This window comes from Falco rusticolus, chromosome 2, assembly GCF_015220075.1.
Source record: "Falco rusticolus isolate bFalRus1 chromosome 2, bFalRus1.pri, whole genome shotgun sequence".
Lineage (NCBI taxonomy): Eukaryota > Metazoa > Chordata > Aves > Falconiformes > Falconidae > Falco > Falco rusticolus.
In genome coordinates, this window is record NC_051188.1 from 7,132,311 (window position 1) to 7,158,031 (window position 25,721).

Genomic DNA, 25,721 nt, shown 5'->3' on the forward strand with positions numbered 1-25,721 from the left:
CTGTGCTTTTAACAAAAAAAAACCCCACCCAAAGCACCACAAACAAATCCCAAACCAGACTTTGCAGATCTGCAGATTCAGTTGTTTAATGTCCAAAATGTAGAATTAATTTTCTGTTGTTGCCTGGAGGCACATGCTTTGTTTATTAACTCAGAGACTCCAGTATAATACAAAGGTTCTTAAATGAAAAATTCCAACATGAATGTGAGAAAATGTAAGACCATAATGTGTATTTTGGTAATAAATAAAGGCAATTTAATCTCATTCCTTTTTTTTTTTGCATCACTAGAAAGATGTTAGTGTTACTGAATTAGATCTGAATTTTCTTCATTCCACATTTTTTTCTTTCTTGTGATATAATACTTCTTTTGTATGAGTTTGGAAGTTACTTATTTCTGAACAGACATCTTTTTGTTAGCTTTCTGTGCCATTCCAGTTTTCACATTTATGTTAATTTTGATGTTGAATGTTCTCTTAAAGCAAAAAAAAATCTACCAAAACACTGCGGCTGTATTAAGTGTCTAACTCCTGGTTTCTACTCTTTCAGCAATACATCAAGTTCCACTAGTTTTGTGTATTACATACAGTTAGACTGTAAGCTCTTCAAAGCAGGGCTCTTTAATAGTTTTATAGTTAAGATGGCAATTTACATTTATTCTGCTGCACAAATAAGAGGTTTCCATTTGGTGCTACATCCTTTGGGGGGTTTGTGGCTTCATTTCTCATTCTGTCTTCATAGTTGCATTTTTGATTTAGTATTATCATTAATACACCTAGATTTGAACACTGTGACTCTTAAAAGGCAGAATCAAGACATTCAGGTAAAGCTACTTGTATTTGCAGCGTTTCTGTGGTTTTAGGAGTCTCAGGGCCCCAGAATCTGCTCGCTCTAGTGTCTGGGGGACAAACAATTTGTGTAGCAGGGTCACAAAATTTGAGAAAGGATCACTGAGAAGTGGGCCCAATATTACTTTCAACATGACTGGGAAAAAAGAGCTCACTGGAAAAAAGAATTGGCCCTGGTGGGATGAGCAGCTGATTCCCGCTGCTGCTAAAGCCTTTCTGTGGTCCTTGAAAAGAAGTGATGTGGTGGGAGGAATCCAGGTCCCAGAGTGAGAGCCACTGATAATGAAGAAGTAAGTGGACTCTTTCTTATTGTGGTAAAGCGTGACACATAAAATGAACAGATTATGCACTAAATACTAAGTATTTTTTCAAGATTTAATTGCAGTTTACTGGAAGGGATGAGTAGAGGAGAGATATCAGGGGTCAGATATTCCCATCTGGGGGCACTAAAGCAGAAACGTAGCTTGGTTTTCAAGATGCTGATAAGCAGAAATGCTGGAGAAAAGTTTGTGATTTAATGCTGAGTCAGTCACTAACTGATCTTTATATGGTTACTATTCCTTGGGTAAGTACAGTTAGTCAAGTTTAAAGGAATATATGTCAAACTAAAAATATATATAAAGGCAGCAGTTTAACAGAGTAGATGTATGGTTACAAGTTGTAAAATGAAGCATGAAGATACTTAGACAACAAACTTACATTGCAGCTGATCATCATTGAAAACTGATTTTTTTTTCTTAAGGAACCAGTTTTTCTTACGGTAAATTAGACAAAAAGTCTGAATCTTAACAAACAAGCAAAAAAAGAACCCAAGCACTCTTTTATTGTCATCTCTTCCCTGGTCATTTGTGTGTGTGTTGTGTTTCTTAATGCTGACACTACTTCTATCCAGCTTCATCCATCAGTCAGTGTTCTGTCTGGTTTCTTCAGCTGGCGTTTAAAGGGTGTGCTTTAAGATAAATTTAATTCCAGAGAACAAGAGGCTTTGGAAATGTAAACCATGTACAGAAGTTGCAGGGCTAAAGCTGTTTAGCCTGAGGAAGAGGAGGCTGAGCAGGAGAGGAACATGACAAGTCACACAATATAGGAGAGGCTATAAAGGGAATAATGGCGGTTTGCTTTCCACATCGACATCTGGAGGGCGAGAAGTAGTTTTCCTGATTTAGAACAAAAAAGATGGAAATTATATAGTAGAAAAAGCCACTAGAACCTTCAAGAACTGAAATCAGATGGTGAGGGACTTTGCAGGAGGTTACCAGTGCAGTGAGACAGGCGTCTATGAGGTGGATCTAAGTCTGGGTCCTTCTGCACCGCAGGGAGGTGAAAGAAAAACCTACTAGGGCTCCTCCAGGCTCTATGTGTCTGTAATTTCAGTTTTTCAGAGCGTTCAGCTGACACATCATAGCATAACTCCTGCCCTTCAAAGCAGTCTGACTTGCAGAGCATTTAGCCCTCGTCGTTGCATCATCTGCACGAATCAATATTCTGTAACAGGAGCCTGCTGTGCCACCCCTGCTGTTTGCTCGCAGCCTTTTGCACTAGCTATTTTTGGAGCACAGAGACCTGCAGGAACACAACTGCATGTTGACATCGTTCAGTGCAGAGCTGCCTGTCCTCCTTACTCTATTCCTGTTTCCCTTGGCGTTTGGATGCCTGGTTTCCCCATAATATACCTGAGCATATAATAGTGACTTGTTCTGTGAAAGATGCTGTTGTACTTGCATAGTGGTTCTCAGAGAATATCTGGCCCATTTCTTCTCTGCCAACAGCATCAGGGTCTAGAATAACATCGCTACTAGACTGTTCCCAAATGTGTGTTTTGCAGGAAAGCAGTCTGTGTGTGAGAATTCACTAAGCCTGTGGTTAGTTTAGGTGCATGGCACTTCTTTCTGCTGTGAATGGAGAGTGAGGGCAACTCGGAATACAACCTTAACTTTAAATATTGTTCCTTGAAAGAGCCTCTCCACTGGCCCAAGATTAATCTTCAGAGACCATATGCCAGCCTCCTCAGTATGCTGATACGGTTCCTAAAAGCTGAACCCCAGAAATAAGCCTGCCTGGTAATCCCTTAAATGATCAGCCTCCCCTGTTTCTGTCCACTCTTTTCCCCTAGCAGGACAGAAGGTGGGTTTCTGTGTCGCGGCTACTCTCAGGAGCAGTTATTTTTAACCCCTTTGCTTGTTTGTTGTGAGTGCTTCTCACACTGGGTGATGGTATTTGTCACATATGTAATGCCTTATGTTTCCTCAAGGTTGCATAACCCCTGTGTTGCCTTTTCTTAATAGTTCATTAAAGTCCCATAGCAGGTATGAAGGGCCCCAGATGCGGAGCTTTCTGGTTTGTACATCCCCTGTCTGCTTTCCCTCTGTGCAATCTGCTAGATTAATTTGCATCTCGTACTGATGTTTGTATGTAAATATTTTATGATTGTCATTTGTCTAATAGTTCTCAAGCCTTTTGAAACATTGGAGCCTGCAGCTTGTATTTCTCAGCTGTCTTGGTGTACTGTTTCTTGTGTTTCTAAAATTTAACTGGCTTACACCTCCTCTGTGTGCACAGAGCATTGCGTGCTAACAGGATTTATTCCTCTGAGTTTGCTGTTGTGTGTGAAGATTCAGAAAGGTAAACGAGTTCCTGATGACTTTGGCTTGGATCTGTCCCAAGGCAGGTTGCCTGGAAATTTCTTACAAACTACTGCATCCCCTCCCATCGATCTGTAACAACTCATTTTAATTTTTGAGCTTTCCAGAGCAGAGGATCAAATCGAGACATCTTAAAATGATTGAGGCAGGGAACAGTGTTTGCTCAGACCTTTGGCTTCTTTGTCAGTGGTCATCTAAACAAAGGTGTTAATTCTCCAAAAGTAAAAGTAGTTTTTTGAGATCCTTTTCTAAAGTTATCAAAGTTCACTGAGAAAACTTCCTTGCTCTCCTTCCTGGTGCTCTGATTGCATTTCTCACTTCTATTTTGACTGCTGTGTTTTTCCTCCCCCCTTTTTCATGCCTTTTCCAGCTTCAGTGCCCTACATTTTCCCAATTCTGGTTGTCCAAAACCTGAAAAATCTCCTAAAATGTGTCTGTGTGTTTTTCTTTAAAAAGTCATCTATGCCACAGACTTTGCAAGTCAGAAAATAATCAAAATCCCTCTTAGGAAAGGGGGCAGATACAATTAGGAAAAAAGAAAAAGAAATTGAAATTTAAAAAAACCCTTCATCTCATCAACTCCTTAAAGGTTAGATCTCAATGAACGTTAAACATCTGTCACTGATGAAACAGTAATCTTTTTGTTTAAGTCAACATTTTTCCATACCGTTGCACCCCATAAGTCTTTTGCTCACAACTCTGATGCCAGTGGGCGGACAGAAACGCAAATAGGATCCTGAACTTACCAACAGCCCGTTGTAGGCTTGGTGTTCTCTGAGGGATAGTGGCTGCCTGACGGTGGTGCAGGGCACTGTTAACCAGCTGCCTCTTGATTTCTTGCAGGTGCAAGGCAGAACTGCTGAGTTTGGAATCCTATTTGGTTTTTTTCTCTCCATCTTCTGAGCTACCTTGCTTCATAGCAGGAGTTGGGTGACAGGATCATGCCCCTATGGAAGGCAGTGGTGGCTCCCAGCAGATTTGTGGGTGTTTGGAGCACAGCAAAAAAAAAAAAAATAAAAAAATCTGCAAAACCAGGAATTGGTCCCGGCCGATATTGTATATGGGTCCATACAGAATTTGGCCTAAATGGCTTTACTGTTGCCAGCAGGAGCTCGAAGGGCTTGCAAATAGGTACTTAACAGCATCTGCCTGAATAATGTGGTGCTTCCATCTTTTTTTTTTTTTTTTAAGTCATCATCATTCAGCATACCCTGGCTTGAGGAGTTTTGAAAATGGAGCTTCTTGGAGACTGGTTTTGAATCAGTTTTATCTTTCTCATATAGTTTCAATTAATCCTGTTGGCCAAATCTTTTCCCATTTAATTATTGAAATATATAGATATTCCTAAATTATCTGCAGATCTAATATATTTAGTTCATCTAAAGGCTAAATGGTTTAAATAACATCTGGGAGATATGTAGGAAAATGCTTCCTCTATCCTATAGCTGTTCCCATAGGCATCATGTTGTGTGAATGGACACGTGCAGGCATGGCAGTGCCATCCTGTCTCATCTGAAGGCACAGTAGGTCCCAAAGCCTTTTTAATCAACACAACTGTCTCCACACCAGCAGAGCTGCAGTGCTTCAGCTCTACCAGTTAGTATACTGTATGCTTCAAATGCTGCAGTATGTACGGTTAAATAAACTCAAATGGCATGTAAGTGGAGTCCAATCCTGCTGCCTTCAAGCAAGCGCAGCTCCCAAGGGTGTTTCTATTTTGCTTAAGTAAATAGTTGAGCAAAAGTTGAGGTCTACAGGGTCAAACTAATGTACTGGTATTTTAAAGTACATTGTGGAGCTAGTTCCACTGTAACGCTGCAGCTATGTAGTTGTTTAGGTGAGTGTAGTGTACTCAAAATAATGCTGTTTTGATTTCACAGCATTTACGTGCTTTTCTTTACTCGTTTGGCAGTTGTATGGGTGTCCTCACAAGCACTGTGCACTTGTAGCATGTACGCACTTAACTCAGTTTTTGAATACATATCTCCTGTGAGATTTCCAGTCACCGAAATACCTCCATGTAATCAAAAGCAAAGTGCCTGCCTGTTACACTCTTACTGAAAAAAACGAAGCTCAATTTTTTCTGTGTCTCCTTGCCTATATAGAGTTTCAGTGATTCTAAAATTTGCTTGTAAAAAATTAGGGCATGACAAAGACCCAAAAATAAGCCAGAGGAGGAAGGGAATCCGTCTGCTTTAAGCAATGGGTTAGTATTGCAAGTGGCATCTAGATCTCGGATATGGACTCTGAGAAGTAGCTAAGGTAGAATTTGTTTTGACATCATTTTATCAAAATAGATGATAAATTAATTGAATAATTTACTTTTTTTTTTCCTTTTAAATATGTGTAATTATAACATTTAGTCTTTCATATGTGTAGCTTACATTTTAAGAGCAATACTTTAGGAAATAATCTTGGTGAGAATTTAATTTTTGCTGATATATAACACACATTACCCTGTACCAGCTTGCATGTATGGCTGCATTTCTTGTTAACAGAATCCCTGGACAACTTTTTCTCTGTAAGTTGTACTGAAGCTATGTTTTGTTAAAATATAACTGGGGTTGTATTAACAATGCAGTTTCCTATATACTTTTATTATTTGTTTCATCATATGTAAAAGCATTGCCTCAACAGTTTTTTTGGCTTTATAGTATAACTGTCTACTTACGGAGCTTCAAAAATCTACATTACATAAAAGTATGTCTATAAAGTGTGGGGACTATAAAGTGTGGATTATTCTCTAATGATCCCATCTAGAATAATAACTCCAAGAACAGGATTTGACTTTTTTGATTGTTATATACAATCAAAATACATTACAATAATTTGTTATAATAACAATAATAATAATAGATAAAAATATAATTACATTTTTATTGATATACAATAATATATTATTATAATGAATTTACAAAACATTATAATGTATTATTGTAATTACAAAATACATACAATACATTACAATAATACATTACAATAAGAAGAGACTCATTCTGTGGAAGAAAAATGAAATAATTTATTGTGTGGCAAAACTAGATCATTTGAGGGAGGAAAAAGTTTTCTGAAGAAATCCAATAAACAAAGTTACTGATGTACAGTTTTGTTTCAGTATCACTGATGGCTGATTTCTAGTGTTGTAGCCGCTGCCCATCCCCTGATCAGTAACATGAACTGGTTAAAAAATTATGGAGTGGTAAAGCAATAAATTTACAGAACTGTTAAATTAGTTTGGGTTAACTGATAATCTCTTGGACAAGATACTGTGGGACCATGAAAGCTGCTTTACCCATAGAGAAATTTTTGTAGTTCTTGTATTATGAAGTTTTGAGTATGATTAAACAAAACAGTAATGCATGTACCGTGTAGAAGATGTGTCATGTTTTGTGGGACTGTATGATCTGAATGGTTCTTCTCAAAGTCATCTTTCAAAGCCAATAGAATCAATTTAACAATAGTGTCACAATATGCAAAGAAACACCAGAATTATGTCCAGTAGACCTCATGGGGCACAGCCGATACTGACTTTTCAGTGTTCTTCTGTTAGCAGGCAAAGGACCTACTCAGGATCAACACGGAGGACCACAATTTGGGATATTAAACTGTACGTTCAGTGGATTTGTGGTCTTGCTTGAATTTGGTTTCGGTGTCAGAATAGTGGTACCATAGAACAAAGATTTCTTGGTGGTATTTGTGATATATGCTGACTGTAAGGTACAGGACTTATTTTGGCTGCTAAAAATTAACACTGTGCTCCACTGGATATTGTAATCCCATACACAGAGTGATCCAGTTCTTCATGGAAACCACCAGTGTGCCATTCTTCTTGGTGAGAAGAATGTGTGGGAATTCAGCTTCAGAACCTTTGGTTTAATTCGGGTGGCAGGGAATATGGTTCTTATTTGACTATTGTGCTGCAGTCCAGGCAGTCAGTTCTTGCAGCTGAATTTTATTTAAACTTTGTAGCTGTCAGAAAGCCCCAAAAGGCAAAGTACTGGATGTCCGCATCTGCTTTTGGTATAACTGGGAGCTGAAGATGGTTATTATCTTGGAGAGAGTACTTAGTATTCTTCAGACATGCCATATTACTGTATGATTTCAAATTTCTGTTTGCTTGTTGTGCAGAATATGAATGTTGTGTGGCGGTGCTGAACAGGCTTATGCTCCATCATGCTAAATACTGTGCAAGTAATTTATAACCAGTGAAGTTTGTCAAAAAGGCTGAAAGTTGCTTTTTTTTAAAGCCTAAACTAGTGTAAAAATGCGTGGGGATTTGAATAGTCTCCATAAGCCCCTCGACTTTGCAGGAGTTTTCCAGGAGCAGTGGTTACACAGCCCCCCTCCCCGACATGATGAAATATTCTTGGTCAAGATGCGTTTCCCATCGATAGCAGAACATCAGTGGTGGCTTTCAGCAAAAGCAGGGCAGCCTGGAGGTGACTGGATCTCCCAGGACATGCAGTCCATCACAGGTTATTTGGAAAACAAGATACACTGCTACCAAGTGCGATTGTGCGGGAGCAAGCTGCAACTCCATGCAGGAGCTTAGGGAGGGAGTGAAAATTGATGTATCGTATTAAAACTAGAGAGGAAAATTAGGCAGGAAGATAATTACTTGATCTGGGATTTAGCCAGGATTTAGATTTAACACTAGAACTGTGTTCCATTACTGGTTGTTCAATTTGTGTTCAGGACTGTTTTGGGGTCAACCAAAGTAGGCTTTTTCATCTTGATGAAATGAAAAATAATAATTTAAGTGAAAATAAAAACTGCTCATACCCCCAAAGGATGTTACTTTTTTGTAGTTGTTTTTTTTTTAATAAGAACCATACACTTTAGGGAAGGAATGATTAATGAAGGAAGGGTTGTCAAAGCGCTTTACCAAGTGACTAAGGAAGAGGGAGTTTGTAGGGCATCTCTTTGGTATGGAATTTTCCTGATTTCTCAGATAGTCCACTTCTGAAAAGTGTCCTCGGTACTGGATACTTCGCAGTGGTTCCACTACTCTGCTGCTTCACTTTAGTATAAATAATCATGTATTCATTGCATATACCTGTCTGTACCATGGGGAAGGTTAATATCTGATTGCAATCCATGCTTCAAGATATTAACTATTTTATTGAGGGCAGCCAGAACTCTCAATATGTAAATGAAAGCGTAGGTGTCACAGATGGGTCAGGCACAGTCATGAGGTCAGTGAAAAAGGTGATGTGATTGGGGTTTTCAAGGCAAAAGAAGCTGAGCTCATATGTAGAATTACCCCTTTATTCCCAGCCATTTGTTGGGAATATCCTAACCACATCCCACTTGGACCCAGAACTTTGCTTGGAGGCTGTGCTTTGGGTTTGTGTGGTGGGAGCCCAGCCCGGGTGTTGTGACCTGGCGTTTGAAAGAGCTGGTCTCTCTCTTCCTTGGTTATAGATGGGTCCTAAGTCCAAAACTGGTTTTAGGTGAAAACAAGGCAATTGTCTAACCCTTACCTGCCCCAGGGACAGCTCCCATAGAAAGAAGGAGTTCCTCCTGGAGATCCCCTCAAGGTGGAATTGCAGCAGAGACCCGTGAGCTCTTTCATTGTATAAATATCTACACTGCCATAAAATGCTTCCTAATATATGTGATATGAGCATATGTATTTATATATGTGTGCATATATATCTATATGCATTTAAATACCATCCCTTATTATTCATTATGGTTTTAATTTCTCTGACACAATGCTTGTGACCAGCCAAAATTTTTATGAAGAGAAGGAAAAGAAATTGCATCTTTTTAAACATTAATCATGTAATCATTTAATTTGAGAATGCTATCAAATTAGAGAATACAAGTTGTGTCTTTGCCCCTACTGTGAACTCATCCAGTTGTCACACCGCAAGGCCCATGCTACAGGGATCATGTTCAGGATCCTTGGATGGACAAAGATGAACAACTTTTATATCGTGAAAAAGAAGTTTTCTTTCAGTTATTTAGAAAAAAGAATGATAAAAGCAGTCTTGTTTTGCCTTTCCAAGCCTTGTTACAGTACTTTATTGACTTTAATCTAACTAAAGAGTCTGAACCTCTCCTGGTAATGAAGCTTGCATTGAACTCTGCCGTAAGATTTAGATTGAGGCACTCATTTCACTATCATTATTAATTTGTACTTTTTTGGTACTGTTTAGTAATTTTATTGCAAACTTGGTGGCAATGTAATTACAAAAGTGTGTGCAGATATCTCAGTGTCATATACGTTTGTGTGCAGACATTCCTGGGAGTTAGTTAGGATGGGGAGAAGGAAAGGTGAAGTCTGGTTCTCCATTTTTCTCTATTTTCTTGTGTGTAAGATGGTGATGTATGGATGTCATACAATTTTATATGTCACTCATGCTCTTGGCAAATGACTGTGCAAAGATAATAGCAGCAGGAGAAAGGGAGCTCTGTTTCTCTGGACTCTTAGGGAAAGGCTGGATTGCTACATTTGAGCCAACACATGAATGAAAGTCTGCTATCAAAGTCTCATTATTACCAAAGAGGTAGATAGCAATTTTATGTATTGAGGGAACAGAAAAATAAAAAAACAACAGCCATGCTCTTGGACACCTGCCTTTCAGATACACATTTGCTATTCAGAGAACAGAGAACTGAGTGCTGCAGATGCGAAGCAAACACTTTCATGTCTTCTCTGAGTATGTTTTAAGGCCAGTTTTCCTGTATGGGTATCCATAATGGTTATTTTCTATAATTTTGTAGCTTCTGCAAATTGTGATTTGGGCTGAACCCCATAGCTTCCAGCTGGTTTTGGATAAAAGAAAGTTGAACACTTGAGGTAGATGCCATTAAAAAGATAGTTTTGCAGGGAGATCTCAGACACACAGTAATCTTCCTGTGTTGGTGTTGGGTTAATCTCTTGGTTTTGCCTGTGTTGCTCATGGCATATAGCTAATGACAGAATCACAGAATCATTTACTTTGGCAAAGACCTTTGACATCATCAAGTCCAACCATTAACTCAGGACTGCCAAGTCCACCACTAAACCACGTCACTAAGCGCTGCATCTACACATTTTCTAAATACCTCCAAGGACAGTGATTCCACCACCTCCCTGGGCGGCCTGTTCCAGTGCTTCACCAGCCTTTCAGTAAAGAAATTCTTCCTAATATCCAATCTAAATGTCCCCTGGCACAATTGAAGCTGCCTCCTCTTGTCCTGCCATTTGTTATCTGGGAGAAGAGACCGACCCCCACCTGCCCACAGCCTCCTGCCAGGCAGCTGTAGAGAGCGATAAGGTCCCCCCTGAGCCTCCTTTTCTCTGGGTTAAACGCCCCCAGTTCCATCAGCTGCCCCCCCCGAGCTGTGCCGCAGCCCCTTCCCCAGCCCCTGCCCGGCTCTGGACACGCTCCAGCCCCTCCGGGTCTGTCTGGGGGTGAGGGGCCCAACGCTGAGCCCAGGGCTCGAGGGGCGGCCGCACCAGGGCCCGGCACAGGGGGACGGGCACTGCCTGGCCCTGCTGGCCACGCTGCTGCTGACACCGGCCAGGGCGCTGCTGGCCGCCGTGGCCACCTGGGCACACTGGGGGCTCATGCCCAGCCGGCTGCCGACCAGCCCCCCAGGCCCTTCCCCGCCGGGCAGTTCCCAGCCCCCTGCCCCCAGCCCGCAGCGCTGTGGGGGGCTGGTGTGACCCACGGGCAGGGCCCGGCACTCAGCCCTGTTGGGCCTCATACAACTGGCCTCGGCCCCTCGGCCCGGCCTGCCCAGACCCCCTGCAGAGCCCCCTGCCCCCCAGCAGGTCACACTGCCCCCAGCTCGTGTCCTCTGCAAACCCACTGCGGGTGCGCTCCAGCCCCTCGTCCAGGTCCCTGATGAAGACATCAAACAGGACTGGCCCCAGCGCTGGTCCCTGGGGACACCACCTGTGCCTGGCGCCAGCGGGATGTGACTCCATTCCCCACCACTCTTCGGGCTTGGCTGTCCAGCCAGTTTTTTAGCCAGTGACGAGCACAGCCATCCCAGCCCTGAGCAGCCGCGTTCTCCAGGAGATGCTGTGGGAGATGGTGTCAAAGGCCTTACTGAGGTCCAGTTAGACAAGACTGTAACAACATTTGTTGTGAATGTTCCTTATATGTGTGAACAATGCCTTTAGAAATGTGAAGTTAATATTTGAGCATTTAAATACTTTCCATAGCCAGTAAAAGGCTTTTTTTTGGTATTTGTTTGTCTTTAGATACTGACCGAGCTTTAGTGCTGCTGGAAGAATACTGTAAAAAACTAAGGAAGCCGGAAGAACAACAACTGAAAAAAGCCATCAGGAAGGTGATGGGCATCTTTAAGAGCAGCTTGTTTCAGGCACTTCTAGGTAGGTACTAGTATTTAATCTTAGATATATGCTCTTGAAGGCCAGAGCTAGGTCAGACCTAGTAACTCTCTCATTGCTCACTATTTAATTTGTGTTCATAATGGAACAGCATGTTGAGATATTCCTTCCAGGTTCTCGTGGGGGGAAACTCATTGTCCTCATTTCAAAGGAATTTTCTTCTTTATAGTGAAAGAAAAAGTAACAAAAAAATAATGCAAGGTAAGGCATTGAATGGTTGTTCTTAAACCTTGCTACTTTCCTTTGTTTAATGGAAGTTACTGAACCAGACTAGGATATAACTGATTATGCAAAGTTGAAGATAAAGCCATCTCCACACAGGTAAATGGCCAATGTTTCACTGATTTCACTGGCGTCAAGTAGCATCTAAAATTTTTGTGTCTTTTGCATTATGTTTTTTGGAAAAGCGTCAGCCAAAGAAACTTGGAAGTGTGTCAAGAAAAATGCTCAAGGACACAGTGAACCTTTGGCAGAATGTTCCCATTCATGCAATGTTGCAGTCTTTCTTCCATTTACTTAAAGGTCCCAATTTCACCTTGCAAATAATGGTATTTGTCAAAATAAAGCACTTGGTGTTTTGGAGCTTTATATAAAATAACCTCCATAAGTTGTTATATAGTTGTTATATAGAATGTTTTCAAGGTCATGAACATACCTGGTTGCTTTAGCATCCCTGTTGTCCTTTGTGCGCTGCTGTGCCTATGCTGCCAGTCAGGGGAAGTGGTGACAGTAACTGTGCATCGCCCTTGCTCTACCTCCCCCTGCCCTCTTGCTCACATTGCATTGGCCCCTTGGTGTTTTATTCCTTCACAAACATCTGTACATTTGGTGCAGAACTAGTCTGAAGTGCACATTTCTTAACACAAATGATGTTTGTGCAAGCACATGTACCTTCAAGCTGTGGTTGGTTGAAGCCAGAGTACCATTGTACTCACTACAGAGCTACAATCGGTAACAGTTAGGGAAAAAATTTGATTATATATCATAGAAGTAGAAGTACATTAATACAACACTATTACTGTGAAGACTGTGGCGGTCTAGGAAGAGTTTCATTAATTTCTGTAGCATTTATGACAAAAGTATGTTACCAGTCTAACTTTTCCTGCAAATGGAATTAATTGTCAGTGCTATTTTACATGTAATTTCTCTCAGCTTCTTTAAAGTTATTAGATTTATTTTATAAAGCCTACATAATTTTTAATTGTTGTGTATCTTTTAAAAAACGAAATATTCCTAATTTTTATGAAATAGTTGTAAATAGATTCGAACTAAAGAATGAAAAAAAGATGGGTCATTTCCATTTTATTTTTGTGAAGCTAACAATGGATATAGAAGTACGTGCTGAAGAAGTATAAAAGTCACAGAAGCGATATTAACTGTGCATTTACTTCTGCAGTACTTTGAAGTAATCCTTCAAAGTGTTCTGACAACATGTGTGCTTTGTGTGTGGCTACACCACAATATTTGTTGATGTATTACATATGTCAGAAATGACAAAGTGATTATAGCTACGTTAAGGCTGAATCCAAAGAACAAATGAAATCTTTTGATTGTCACAGTGACAGTTTGAGGAGTGTGGTGTTATGGAAGTTAGATAGTATTTTAATTTGCAGGCCTTTGGATGTCTTTTCCTTGTTCTTAAATGGTTCTTTTTACAAAAAAGAGATTTGGGAATCACAGGATGTGTTCGAAGTCTGTCATGATTATATTTGCTTTGCTATTTGGTTGGTCTAGATGCTGGAATAATACAAAAGAATGACCTCTCATCAGTATTTTAAGTGTGGTAGATGATGTTATGACACAATTGATAATGAGGTTCTTGCATAATCAGTATATAAACCCCTTCACTTCCATGACATCTGTTTTAGCTTCTCATCATACTTTCTTCCATTCCTTTATAAATCAGACCACCACACAAAGAAATACCAAAGGCAGAGCTTCTGGTCTCTTTTTAAGTTCTGTACTGCTAATGTTCCTTTGTCTTTTATATTTACAGAATGTCTAATTGTCTTGAAAGCATCCATTTTTGAGTGCCTAATCTTAATTAGACTTAATTTTCAGAGTCCAAGTCATTGCCTTCCAAAACTTGATCTCATTTACAATTGTCAAACATTGGTTTTATCCAGAATTGATTGACCTTTTGAATATTTAGGCTGTAAATACTAAAGAAAAATATGATTTTTGTATAGAATCATTAACTTGGATGCGGAAGTACACATGTCTGTCAGGCGTAAAGTTAACATAGTTTTTTGTGCCAAATGAAGTTTTTCTAAGTCCTACAGCTTCAGTAGATTTTGATTCCTTTACATAAAAATTCAGCTGTTGGAACCATCCCTGTCCTTTAAGTGTGTGTTCAATTCTTGTTAACCTCCCAATTGCTTTAAAAATCTGTAGGATATCTTAAATTGAGTATAACAAGAAAAGATAAAGAAAAACAATTATAATTAGAGGCCCTTTTCAAAACTAGTGTTTTCTAGTTCCTTTTGTTCTCCAATTTATGCTTGTGTGATTTGATTCAACCAGCCATCTTTGAACTTGGGCTCTCACTGCGGCTGTGATTGTTTTCATCTTCAATGTGTTTTGTAGATATTAACTGTTGACTACTGAATGGGAGATTAACATGAGAAAAAAGAGAATTCAATATCTTTCATTCGTGTATGTTACACATGCAAAAAGTGACTACAAATATGGAAGTAAAATTCTGTAAGTGATTTACAGAAGCCTTACTGAAGGATTGTCCCTTTACATTTTAATTTGGGTTCAAAAGCGTCTCCATCTCCCTTCGGGCTGTTCTTGTTGCTGGACTTCTTGCTAGAGTCGCTGTGTTCAGTTACAGCTGAGTTAGTTGCTCAGAGGCACATTTTCAAAGCGACATGTGGAGCTGCAGTCTCTGGAGTCCCATTTACACTCCAGTGGCCCCAACACAATGCTTTGAAAATCGAGCTCTAAGAGGAGGGAAGAGGAGAAACCCTTCAGAAGGAGTGTGCAAGGGGAAGAACGCATACGTAGATATTGACGTTACTCTTAAGTTAATTCCAAATTATTTTCACCAAAAGCGTTCTCCCAATCCTTCTGTGTGCAGTGAGGAGTCACGGTACTGTTGTTGTAATGAGCTTGTAAGAAGGTTTGCTTTTTGTAGGGTCATCTGCAGTTAGATGGTATTAAAGTCACAGGGTCCTCTCAAATCGTAGCACATGTTGTTCTGATGTGAACATTAATTTTTTTCAAAACCCTGCAAGGAAGAGGAAATTAAACATGCAGAAATCCAAATGCCTCGTTTGTTGGGATTGTCTCATAGTGGGGTATCTTGGAGGCATTGTGCAGAGAGAAAAACGGAAAACCAAGAAAGACAGTAGGAAGTCATCTGGGTATGTCAAAATGACCAAGCATAATTTTTTTTGCTGTGATCTTTATGAAACTTAATCAGTTTTTATAATGCGATACGTCGTTCAGTACAATTTATTTCTAAAAACCTCCGCTACATATTTGTCAAGCCTTCATTTCATTAAGAAAAGTGCATGATTTTACAGCTTAGAATGCCGTTCTGTGGAATGAGAGTGGATGAAAGAGGTTTATGTCAGGGTTGTGGGTTGGGTTTTTTTTTTTGTTGTTGTGTGTAGATACATCTCTGTAAAACATCATTTTGTTTCTAGCAGGAATTAAAGTGCCACAAATAGCTGTAATCATCTTATGCAGTATTAGGTAAAAACTAATCTCAACAGGTTTTTCTAAAATTCGGATAAACCGGATCGGCAGTGGGTGACGTATTTCCTGAGGACTTTGAAACCATGTCTTATGTTTTTTCCTCATGCTTACGTAACTTTGACTGAATTTTAAAATGGCATGTTTTCAACTAAAATCTGCATCACCTTTCCCCCCCCACCCCCCACCCCTAGGGTATTATGCCATATCTGCAAAATAACGTGGATGTTATAAAACCGCCTGTCTTAAAAATTGCTGTAGTAAACATTACTGTAAGGATAACAGAATTTACTGGTCATCTGTGCCACAATCTGTATTTAGAGACTTAGTATATAATTTTGTGTGTTTAGTAAGAAGAATATTTTAGACTCATTACCTCATTCACCTCACTTTTAAATAAGCCATTTTATAACAATCCATTTTAAAAAAAGTGATAATGTCTTTTAAGCCAAGTTAAAAAGGAAGTCAGATTGTTCTTCTGCAATCACATAAAACTTTTCCATTAAAAAGTTTTTGTAAATTAAGTGGCATGTGAATTAAGTGGATATATTAGTATCCAAACTTCCAGGAGTCTAGTTGTATCTTACAATCATCCATGTTACTGGAGAGTGCTATAGGATGGATAGTGTATAAGAGTAGGACATAAAATGTGGCCATTTCAGAAAGCTGAAGCAAGTGCCCATTTGCCTTAATTATTTTAGGATGTACATATCTATTGAAAAAAACATAGCCATTGACAAATGCAAACGTTTAATATAGTAAGCATGAAGCATGTCAAGAGCTTGGTTTCCTATGGATTTGTCTTAGTTTGATTGACTTTGGTGCCTACGAAACTTTGACCTGGGACCGAAACTCCCCTGGCATATAGGACAATGGTTACATTTCAGGATAGTTTAGATATGAAAGAAACTGGAGAGGAACCTATCATAGGAGTAATGATGGGATATTGAAACGTGCCCCTGGGAAAACACTGAGAATGAAAAATGGGAAAGATTTTGATAGACGCAGCCATGCATGTCAACTAAGTGTAAAGATAAAAAAGTCCCCCCATTTGCAGGCTTTCATGCTGAGAAGAATAATGACACCGTTGACCATACAGAGGGAAGAAGAATGTAGAGGCAATTAATGTAAAGACAAGGAATTTGGGTGTGTTGTGTTTAAGGAGAAACCTTTTAAATAGTGACAGAAGGAATTTGAGGCTAGAGGGAAAGAGGTGCGTCAGGACTGGCAAATAGATGTGTAAACAGCAGGATAAATGATGAGAAAAGCAGGAGACCTGCAACACCGTCCTGGGCTGGTGATGGAGCCCGCACCCAAAGTAGGTTTTGGAGAATGATTATAGATGTCAGAGGAAATGTCAGGATCATGCAACATCTCAAAAATCCAGTGCTAGTCACACACAGTAGTGCCAGCCTTCACTGTTAAAAAGCTTATGAGATTTGTGCAAAAGGCATAGAAATAATCTATACTGCAGGCTGCTGTTGTCTGCTTCTATGATTGCTCTTGAAGAAACACTGCAATCACCTTTTCACAGATGCACGACCAAGACCTCTTTTGTACTTGTTCCTTCCAGTGAACATAAGGTTTGAAATTCACAGCACCACAGAAAACAAGGCAATGCCACATTTCACAAGGCTTTTGATAAAGCTGCTGGAGTTGAGGCTATCAGAACAGGGAACGTGATTAGCAAGCACCTAAGGCGATGATGGCCCTCACCAGTACCAATCGTTCCCAGTCTTCAGGAGGAAGCGTGTTTCAGCAATTTGTGCTGTGTCAGTGCTTCAGGGACCAAAAAGATAGGAAATGAATCTCTGTACTGGGGAACTTTTCAATAGGAAAGCACAACTGGGTGTTATCTATTCATACTTAGGAAGCTTGCTCTCAATAGGTGTTTTTAGTCCCTTATGTGTTCGGCACACTTAGCTACTTACAGTGCTCCTGAATGTAAGGTCACTGGCCTCATATGTCATTGTTCTCTGGACTTCATCTCAGTGAGCTGGTTTCTGGTCATGTCAGGCTATTTCACCTCCTGTAACGACACTGAATTCCTTGGGAGCTAATCCCGGGTCCAGCCCAGGGACATTAGGCAATCCTCTCACAGAGGGCCTGAGGCCAGCATTCACAAAGTCAAAGAAAAAACTCCAGTCGGCTTTGCTGGGGTTGGAATGATTCCTCCAGAGATTTATATACAGTACTCCCCTGACTGAGAAATAAAGATTCGTCTATAGCTCTATTTAAAAATATTGAAACCCTCCCTGACTATTACGAGTGTTGAGGTGCAAAAGAAATGTGCAAAAGCCCTTCAGTGCTCTTGTCACATCTGAGGGGTGCTCAGATGACATCTCTGACAATGGGGAAGCCTGTTATTACTCCGCACAGAGCCCTACTTTCCCAAACTGGCATCTTTCTTTGTTGCGGCATAAATTACAGCAGAACTGAAATTTAAATTCAAGGGCAGCTTTTGTTTTGCCTGAAGACAGCTGCAGCTGCTTTTATTCCTGAAATCCAATTCTCTTAGTAAGCAAATTTGTGCTTTCTTTCAGAAGAGCTAAAGGTAGCAGTGCTGGATCTTTGGGACGGTTTGAAGCTGTGTGATATTATTTTATTTTTTTTTACGAGCTGGGTTTTGGCTGGATTGCAGCCAGCTTGAGGAACTAGCCCTCGCGGTTCTCCAGTAAATGTTTGCTTACACAGAATGAACCAGTTGTTCCCCCAGCCCACCCTAAATGGCAGATCTAATGTAAGTGGTTTCCAGTGGATTTTGCCCCCCCGCTATTTTTGCTTCCATGGCAGTGCAGTTTCCCCTGCGGTACTGTCGTTTCTCTCTGGCTCTTCGAACTCTCCCCACCCTGTGCCACCTGCAGATCCTTTGCAGGACATGGGGCTTCTTCACTTCTATCAAGTTGCACGGACATTAGGCAGAAGGTTCACAGTCAGCTGGTGAGAGCTGGCAGAGGGATGCACGTGCAGGAAAAAGACAGACAGACATCACGTTACTATAGGGAAACTAGGCTGAAGATATCCAGGGAGGGGACTTTCACTGAGCTCTGAAACGTTACCCAGTCTTTCTTAGTTGTGTCCGTGATGGAGGAGCTGAAATATTTCTGTATCTCTGAAAATCTCAGAATCGCTTTTTTCTTTGGGACTTACTGGGTGTTACAGTGAGGCCTTACTGGTTAGAGATGAGGAACAAACAGAGCCAGGGCATGGTGCTCCCTATTTTTGCTGGCCAACCTGGAGATGTGAGCAGCCCTCCCAGAACAACTTCTTAATATTAATTTAGTTATTTTCCACCTTGAGAGAAGGTGTATGTGTGTGACGATGTGGGAATCTTGTGTGGGTACCCCAAATCAGTTTTTTAGTCAAAAGAATTTAAATATTAAAAGCTTGTGAATTACCAGAAAAGATCTCAACCCAGAAGCAAAGCTCTGACATCTTTTATTTGTGTGGGAATTTTGACTGGGATCCCATCCTTGCTGTAGACCTTTTCCTTAAAGAATTGCGCAGAGATGCTGGATATGAATGCTGATGGACTCTGAAAATTTCAGAATCCCAGCCCAGGTCTGTGTTTGGATTCTCAGCCTACCTGCGTACAAGAAGAAACCGATTACAGCACTGATACAACCTAGGTAATACATAATCACTTGTAATCCTAATGCAACCCTCTGCTCATGTTTTGCTGCCTTTTAACCAATGAATGATAGCATTTACATTTCAGACAAGGACTTCAGAAGCTTTGTGGACTTTTCTCATTGGAAATGCAAAAGCTGTGCATTGGAAATAAACCGTTTCTAAGATCAGTTTTTAATATGAGCAATATGATAATTATTGAGCTTGTTACATTTCAATATCCAGCAAGGAATAAAAGCTGGGGTTTGTTCCTGTAGTGGTTTTTTGTTTTTGGTTTTTTTTTAAGTGTGTCTTGGCCTCATGTGTTCCATGCATAATTAGAATTGATAAAATGCAGTTGCAACAGCTGTTGCTGTGTGGCTGCTGTCCCAGTGTGAAGCTTTTCTTTCTCTTTGCATTAAATAGGGATAGCACTTTATTATTGGTTGTGATGAGAACTAGAGAAAAATCATTAAAAGATGCATTTAGATAATCTGGTTTTATTTTGAGTAATATAGTCTCCTTTTTCAAGCTGAGAGAATATAAAAGAACAATGAGATAGATTACTTTTTCTGGCGTTAAATAAAGAAGGGCTGGATTTGTATCTTGCTAATGTAGTTTGTACATCTACTAATAAAATGGAACAAAATAATCTGAAGCAAGCTGTTCCATCACTAATCCCAATGTTTATTTTTGTCTCTAAAATAGCAGAGCTGCTCTCCCTCTCTAATGTTTTGGTCTGCGGAATTATTTTAGGCTAGACCGTGATGGGATTTTTGCTTAGTGAATATAACTTTTTGAGAAACTGCATGGTAACTTTGAAATCACAGGAACATTTTAGGCTTGAAGACTGTTATACCTTATGGTTTTCAAAACTGTTATAAATGAGCCAAATCAGTTGCCTGGTGCCACCTTTGTGGCTCTTCTGGAATCTCAGGACTTTTTCTTAACCCCGTGCTTCCAGTGTTAGAGGAGTCAGGGAAAAACACTCATTTAAGTAGTTTAAGTGCAATTGGGATTGAGCACTGGGTAGTAAGATGTATGAAAGTTAACTAGTTAATTCTACATATACATATATGCATATATTTCTGTGTATATATACACATATATATAATAGTTATATAATTTTTATATATATATGTGTGTAGTAAGAGGTAACTGGAATATTGTATTTACCTCAGATTTCTACTGAAGTTTGCTCAGGTTTGATTCTGTACTTTGGAGCTCTGTTGGGTATTAAAACGTATCTTGACAAGAAATCCTGCCGACTGTGTTGTTCATTCCCATTGTGTGTTTATTCTGTCATGTGGTGCATTTTCTGCAACTGTGTTTGGTGTCTGTCACCCTGACCTGCCACTGAGAAAATTGTGAGCTCTTTTCAAAGATGACTGAATTTATGTCTTTCATTTGTTCTTTCCTGTCTCCGTTTTGTCATCATAGTTGTGTGGGTTTGATTTTCTGCTGATGTAGTGGATTAAGGAACTATTGCATAAAATCCTAGCCATTAGAAATATAAAATACCTTTTATAATAATTATCATTGTGTTACGTTACACAGAAATGATGTGTGATTTCAAAGCAAGAGAGGATTAGGTCTGTGGTCAGAGGTAGGGTGGTGCTATAACTAAGGTAGCGTCTGCGATCGGAGTTGGATTGCTGTACATGCATACAATGTGAGTCTTCTCATTTATTTGACCTCAAACTGTTTTCCTTCAAAAATTCTGCTTCGTTCAGTGTGCAGAAGGGGCAGCTCTCAGCTCACAATCAAATATTGAATCCATTGCTTTCCCATCACTATTTACTGGATAATGAGGTGACTGCAGCTCTGTGCCACGGAGGTGGTACTGAAGCCCTGAGAAAAAGAGGTAAAAAAATTAATCTATTTTAGAGACCTGATTGGAGACACTTCTGACCTTATACATCACCACAGACACCATTTTAATGTCTGACCACAGCTCCAGCTGTGACAAGAGGTGTCACTATTCCAGCAAGATTGTCCCATTGTCTCAGTTTTGGCACTTAAACCATGAGGTTCTTCTGATGGGAAATCCTTTGGGAAAAAACACAATCTACGTGACTGCCCGACCATCACTGAGACTCCGTAGGAATCAGAGGTAGTATCTAATTCCTGGGGTGGCATTTAATGCTCTTAAGATAAAGTACCTTCCAGAAATCTTCTTATCACTCTTAGCCTTTCAGCTCCTTAGATAAATGGTGCCAAGGTTGCTCAGACAGCTTCCCTGGCGCAGGCCCATTCGGTACACTGAATAAAGTGTCAGAGCAGAGACAAAAACGGTGTGTGACCATATATTTCAATGATGGTACTTTCTAACATTGGGAGTTACCTTTACAACCTTACCAGTATTTTGAAGTTAATTTTACACAGTGATTTCCAAGACTTTAAGGATGGTAAAAAGAGCTTCTCATCACAAATTGCAGTGTGTGATGATGTTGATAGCACACATTTTAAAGCGAGGTCAAAACTGTTGGATGCTTCACACCAGCCTTTGCTGCTTGAGCTAATGGAAATGCCAACACCGCCAAAGGTACTATTTCCTTTCTCTTAGATCTGGTTTTCGTCCCAATAGATAGATGTTTTACACGAAACAGATGGTTTTCTTCTGCAAATTAACTGTTTTGAAGGCATATTTCTTGGAGGTACTGGGATTGGGATCGCCATAATTTTTTATGAGCTCCTGATGATGGAAGTGTCGGAGCGGCTTTGCTCAGGGTGCTTTCTCCCAGGTCCTGGCTCTGCACCTGCCTTGCTGCATGCCCTGGGCTGGTCCTGCCTCCACCGCGGATAGGTGGGGATGTGGCTCAAGAGTGACCTTGTTTTCTTCTCCCACCCATATTCTGCTTTTGTTTATATATATATATATACACACACACACAAATTGCATATATTCACAATATTATATATATATATACACATACATTATATACTTGCATATTTTTACACATACATATTCATATATATGAATGCTCATTTTCATCAGGGGATTTGTTAGGAGATTCAGTCTTCCCAGAATCCAAGTACCTGCAGGTAGTAGGAGGAACTGTTGTGGGGGAGTATCTTTCAAAACATATAGTAATTAGATAGTAGGAGAAATCTAACCTAATTATAGTGAGACAGAGGGACAGACGGAGTTGCATTGTGTACTGGTTATTTTCTCCCAAGGCTTGCGTTTTCTTGAATTATTCTTAATCTCCAGTGTTGAACTGCAATATAGTGTACTGTAACTTAATTCTTTTTCTTCTTTAACCTCTAACCAAAATTCTGCTCTGTTTTTATTCTTATCATCATTTTCTACCCAGCCTGCCTTCTGAGCATTTGCCAATGAGTTTTGGCATGGTAGACTTTATTTCTCACATTTGTTTAGCTGTTTGTTTGGTTTTTTTTTCGCTGATAAGCAATTGATTTATGTGTTAAGTTTTGTAAATACAATTTGGAAGAAAATAAATATACTTGGAGAAAAGTAACTTTGATCTCTTTGAAGTTCTCAAACCCTTTCCGTAAATAAAGTTTAGAGTGACATCTTGTGGTAACATTGATTTCAAGTAAACATATCGGTTGGTATTATTTTATCTTGTCCACGGCAAGCGTAGTGTTTTCTGTTTCAAAATGTTATGGATTGCTTAGCAGAAGTGTATAGTGACTTCTGAGTATCACTAGGGCTTTTGTGAGATCAGAGAAAAAATTGCTATGTGGTGTAAGGGTCCTTCTGACAGGTATGCTTTATCTTTTACTGCATAAAGATTATCCTGTGAATACCTATGAGTTCCCCGTGTTTGGAACTCCAAGTCAGGATTATTTAATGCTCTTCCAGCCATTGACTGTTTTTTGGAATTGCTAAAAAAATTTCAACTAGCCATGATGCCAAAGCAAGCAGGAACACCACATCTCTCAGCAGCATCTGTTCGTGTTAATTCAGTAGCTGTCCAACTATTTGCCTAGTTTTAGGTAAAGATAAATATGTCCAGGAAGCTAGTATGGAGGATTTGTCAATGTAGAAATGAGTAAGCCCATTTGAGATCCATGTTGTAGTAGTGTGTACATGCTCTACCTATGGATCAGCCTCCAACGTACTAGGTGGTGTAAATGCACCACCACCAAACCTCATCCAAATACCAAGCACATGCTCAGAGTACAGTTTTGTGGAGTATATCTTAATGAAATACAAATCTCTTGAACGTAGGGTGGGGATCTAGAATGGTTTTGTGCTCAGAAGATTAACGGATTTAGGAAAATATGTAAGATTTGCTTTCCTTTTTTGGGAAGCCCTCTGTAGAAATGTGGGAGTAGTGGCCCTACAGAGAGTTACTGTCAGGTCAAGCAAAGTATTGTCCAGTATGGTCTCTCTCAAATTGGGCATATGAAGGTCTGTTCCCAATCCTCAACACTGAAGAGGAGAAAGATGCTAATATTCTGCTAGGTCAAGTTTTAGCTATATAAAACGGTGATTAATGTTACCATAGTACCCATCTAGCAGGTTGAATACCTGGCTGTAAAATTAATCGCTCACTAAGAGACACCTGATCTTTCTAAGAAATAAATTCTTTTTAGGGAAGTGGATTCATTAATGCACATCAAATGGAAAGTTCCTCTGCTGCTGCTTCATGGTGCATCACTCATATCTGCTGTCATGTGTTGTGAATAGGGGAGACCTGATTCAGGAAAGGATTCTGTGTTTGTGTAATTCAGGTTTTTGTTGGAGGTATTTTGGTCACCTGAGGGTGCCAGCGCAGGAAAAAATGCTTTATATGATGTGCTGGCAATGTTATGGATTTTTAGCTTTGCGGTAAAGCACACAAGGAACATAAGACCCAAGAAGCCTAACTCAGCTCAATGATCCTAAAGGGCCATCTGGTGACCCCATTTATTAATATGATGGATAAATGGAAATGTGATGTTTTCAATTAAGATGAATATTTGGCTTGCCTGCCAGAATTGTTTCTGCTTAATAAATAAGTACAAGTGAAGCTGTTAATATAATCCTAATACTGAAACTGGAAGCGCTGGTGTAGATTTGGTGCAAAACTAAGCAAATAATTTGGATAGCCTATCAGAATGGGCTAGCTGGTTAAAGTTCTCAACTACAGTTTAGGAAAGGCCTTTAAAAAGTGTATTTGAGGTACACAAAGTGTGTTTAAATGCCATAGTTACAGGGATAACTCTGGAGATGTCCTTGGCAAAATGTCTCCACCCCTTCCAACAGAGGTTATTGAAATAGCAAAGAAGTTTGTAGATACAGCTAGATACCAAAGTAATGCCAATCTTGTTTAAAACGCCTTCTCTTTTTGGCACAACAAGAAATGATTGGTGATGCTGTGCCACGGTAAAGGAAAGCTGTCTGTTCTTTCCATTTCGTTTCTGCTGCACAGACAACAACGTCTCTGTTGCTGTTTTTGAATAGCTGCTTGGTGCATCTTGTCCTGTTACAAATCTGAATCTTCTCTAATAGTTTTCATCTGCCCAAGCGAGAACTTAAGTCTCCATGCTGACCCAGCTAGGTATTCAGTAGGCGATGCACTGTGAGATTGTAAAGAGGTTTCCCCACCGTGCAGGACATTAGGCTGAGGTGCCATTGTGCAAATCACAGTTCTCCCCACAACTGTGAGTTCTGGGTGGTGAATTCTCTGCACTAGCAGGAGACGCACCCCGTCACATACAACCCATTGATGCCACCACACAGAGAGATGGGGCAGAAACCCTGAGCCAGCCGATGACCATTGCTGCTGAGCATGGGGCACTTGGTACTGGGTGGGATGTGTTGAACAGGAGGTCTCATCAGTTTGGCGGTGTTTGGGTGGGTAGAATAGCTGTTTGAGGGCTTAATTATTGAGTCCTCTGAAGTTCAACCAGCTATTCATACCCTCTTTCAGCAGCAGAAAGCCAAAATCTTATTGTGCTATGATTGCCTAAGTTGCCTGGCTTATTTTGTTAGTATAAAAGCAAAATTCTACCAATTCTGGCCCAGATTTTGTGCCAGTGTTCCCCTCTCTGCAGCTCAGAGGGGACAGGCTGCCTGCAAGATCCTCCAATATTATTAACAGCCACAGCAAATTTAAATTTAAAACGGAGGTGGCTTAAGGAGAACAAAATCACCCACAGAGTCTGGGGGCCATTGCTTTAAGTAATTGCTTTCTACACATGTAAATCCCTCTGGGGTTTCTTTTGGATTAAGCATTCCTTACTTCTTCTCTAAAACTCTTGTTTAATATTCATGTGTGTTGTTAAACAGCTGTTGCATCCTGCACAAGAGAACAAAGCAGGAATGCATTTCAGTAGCAAAGAAAGTGATACTTAAATATATCCCTTGCCTACTTCAAAGCAGCAGTATGTAAGTTAATTAATATTTATCAAATGCACTGAAGTCCTTGGATGAGAAGCACTATGGTTGTGCAAAGCACTGTTTGTTTATTTAGAGCTCTTTTACCTGGCTGTTTAGACCATTTGCTAAATGCACTTAAGAGCGATGCCACAAAACTTGCTATAATGCTGACTTGATTTCTCTTCCCATCTTTGAAGGGGAACAGATTCAGGACAGGCTTTCCAAAGGTAAAATAATT

The 25,721-nt window shown here is 40.0% G+C and overlaps 1 protein-coding gene across 8 annotated transcripts in view; it reads left to right on the forward strand.

Moving 5' to 3' along the window:
• The window catches only part of DLG2 (discs large MAGUK scaffold protein 2), a 1,049,324-nt gene that overhangs the window by 8,014 nt on the left and 1,015,589 nt on the right, over positions 1 to 25,721 (forward strand). For all 8 annotated transcript variants that reach the window (XM_037377334.1, XM_037377356.1, XM_037377333.1 and 5 more), the window contains one exon: positions 11,689 to 11,820. In XM_037377334.1, the coding sequence (XP_037233231.1) occupies positions 11,689 to 11,820 (132 nt within the window). The remainder of the gene's footprint in view (positions 1 to 11,688; positions 11,821 to 25,721) is intronic.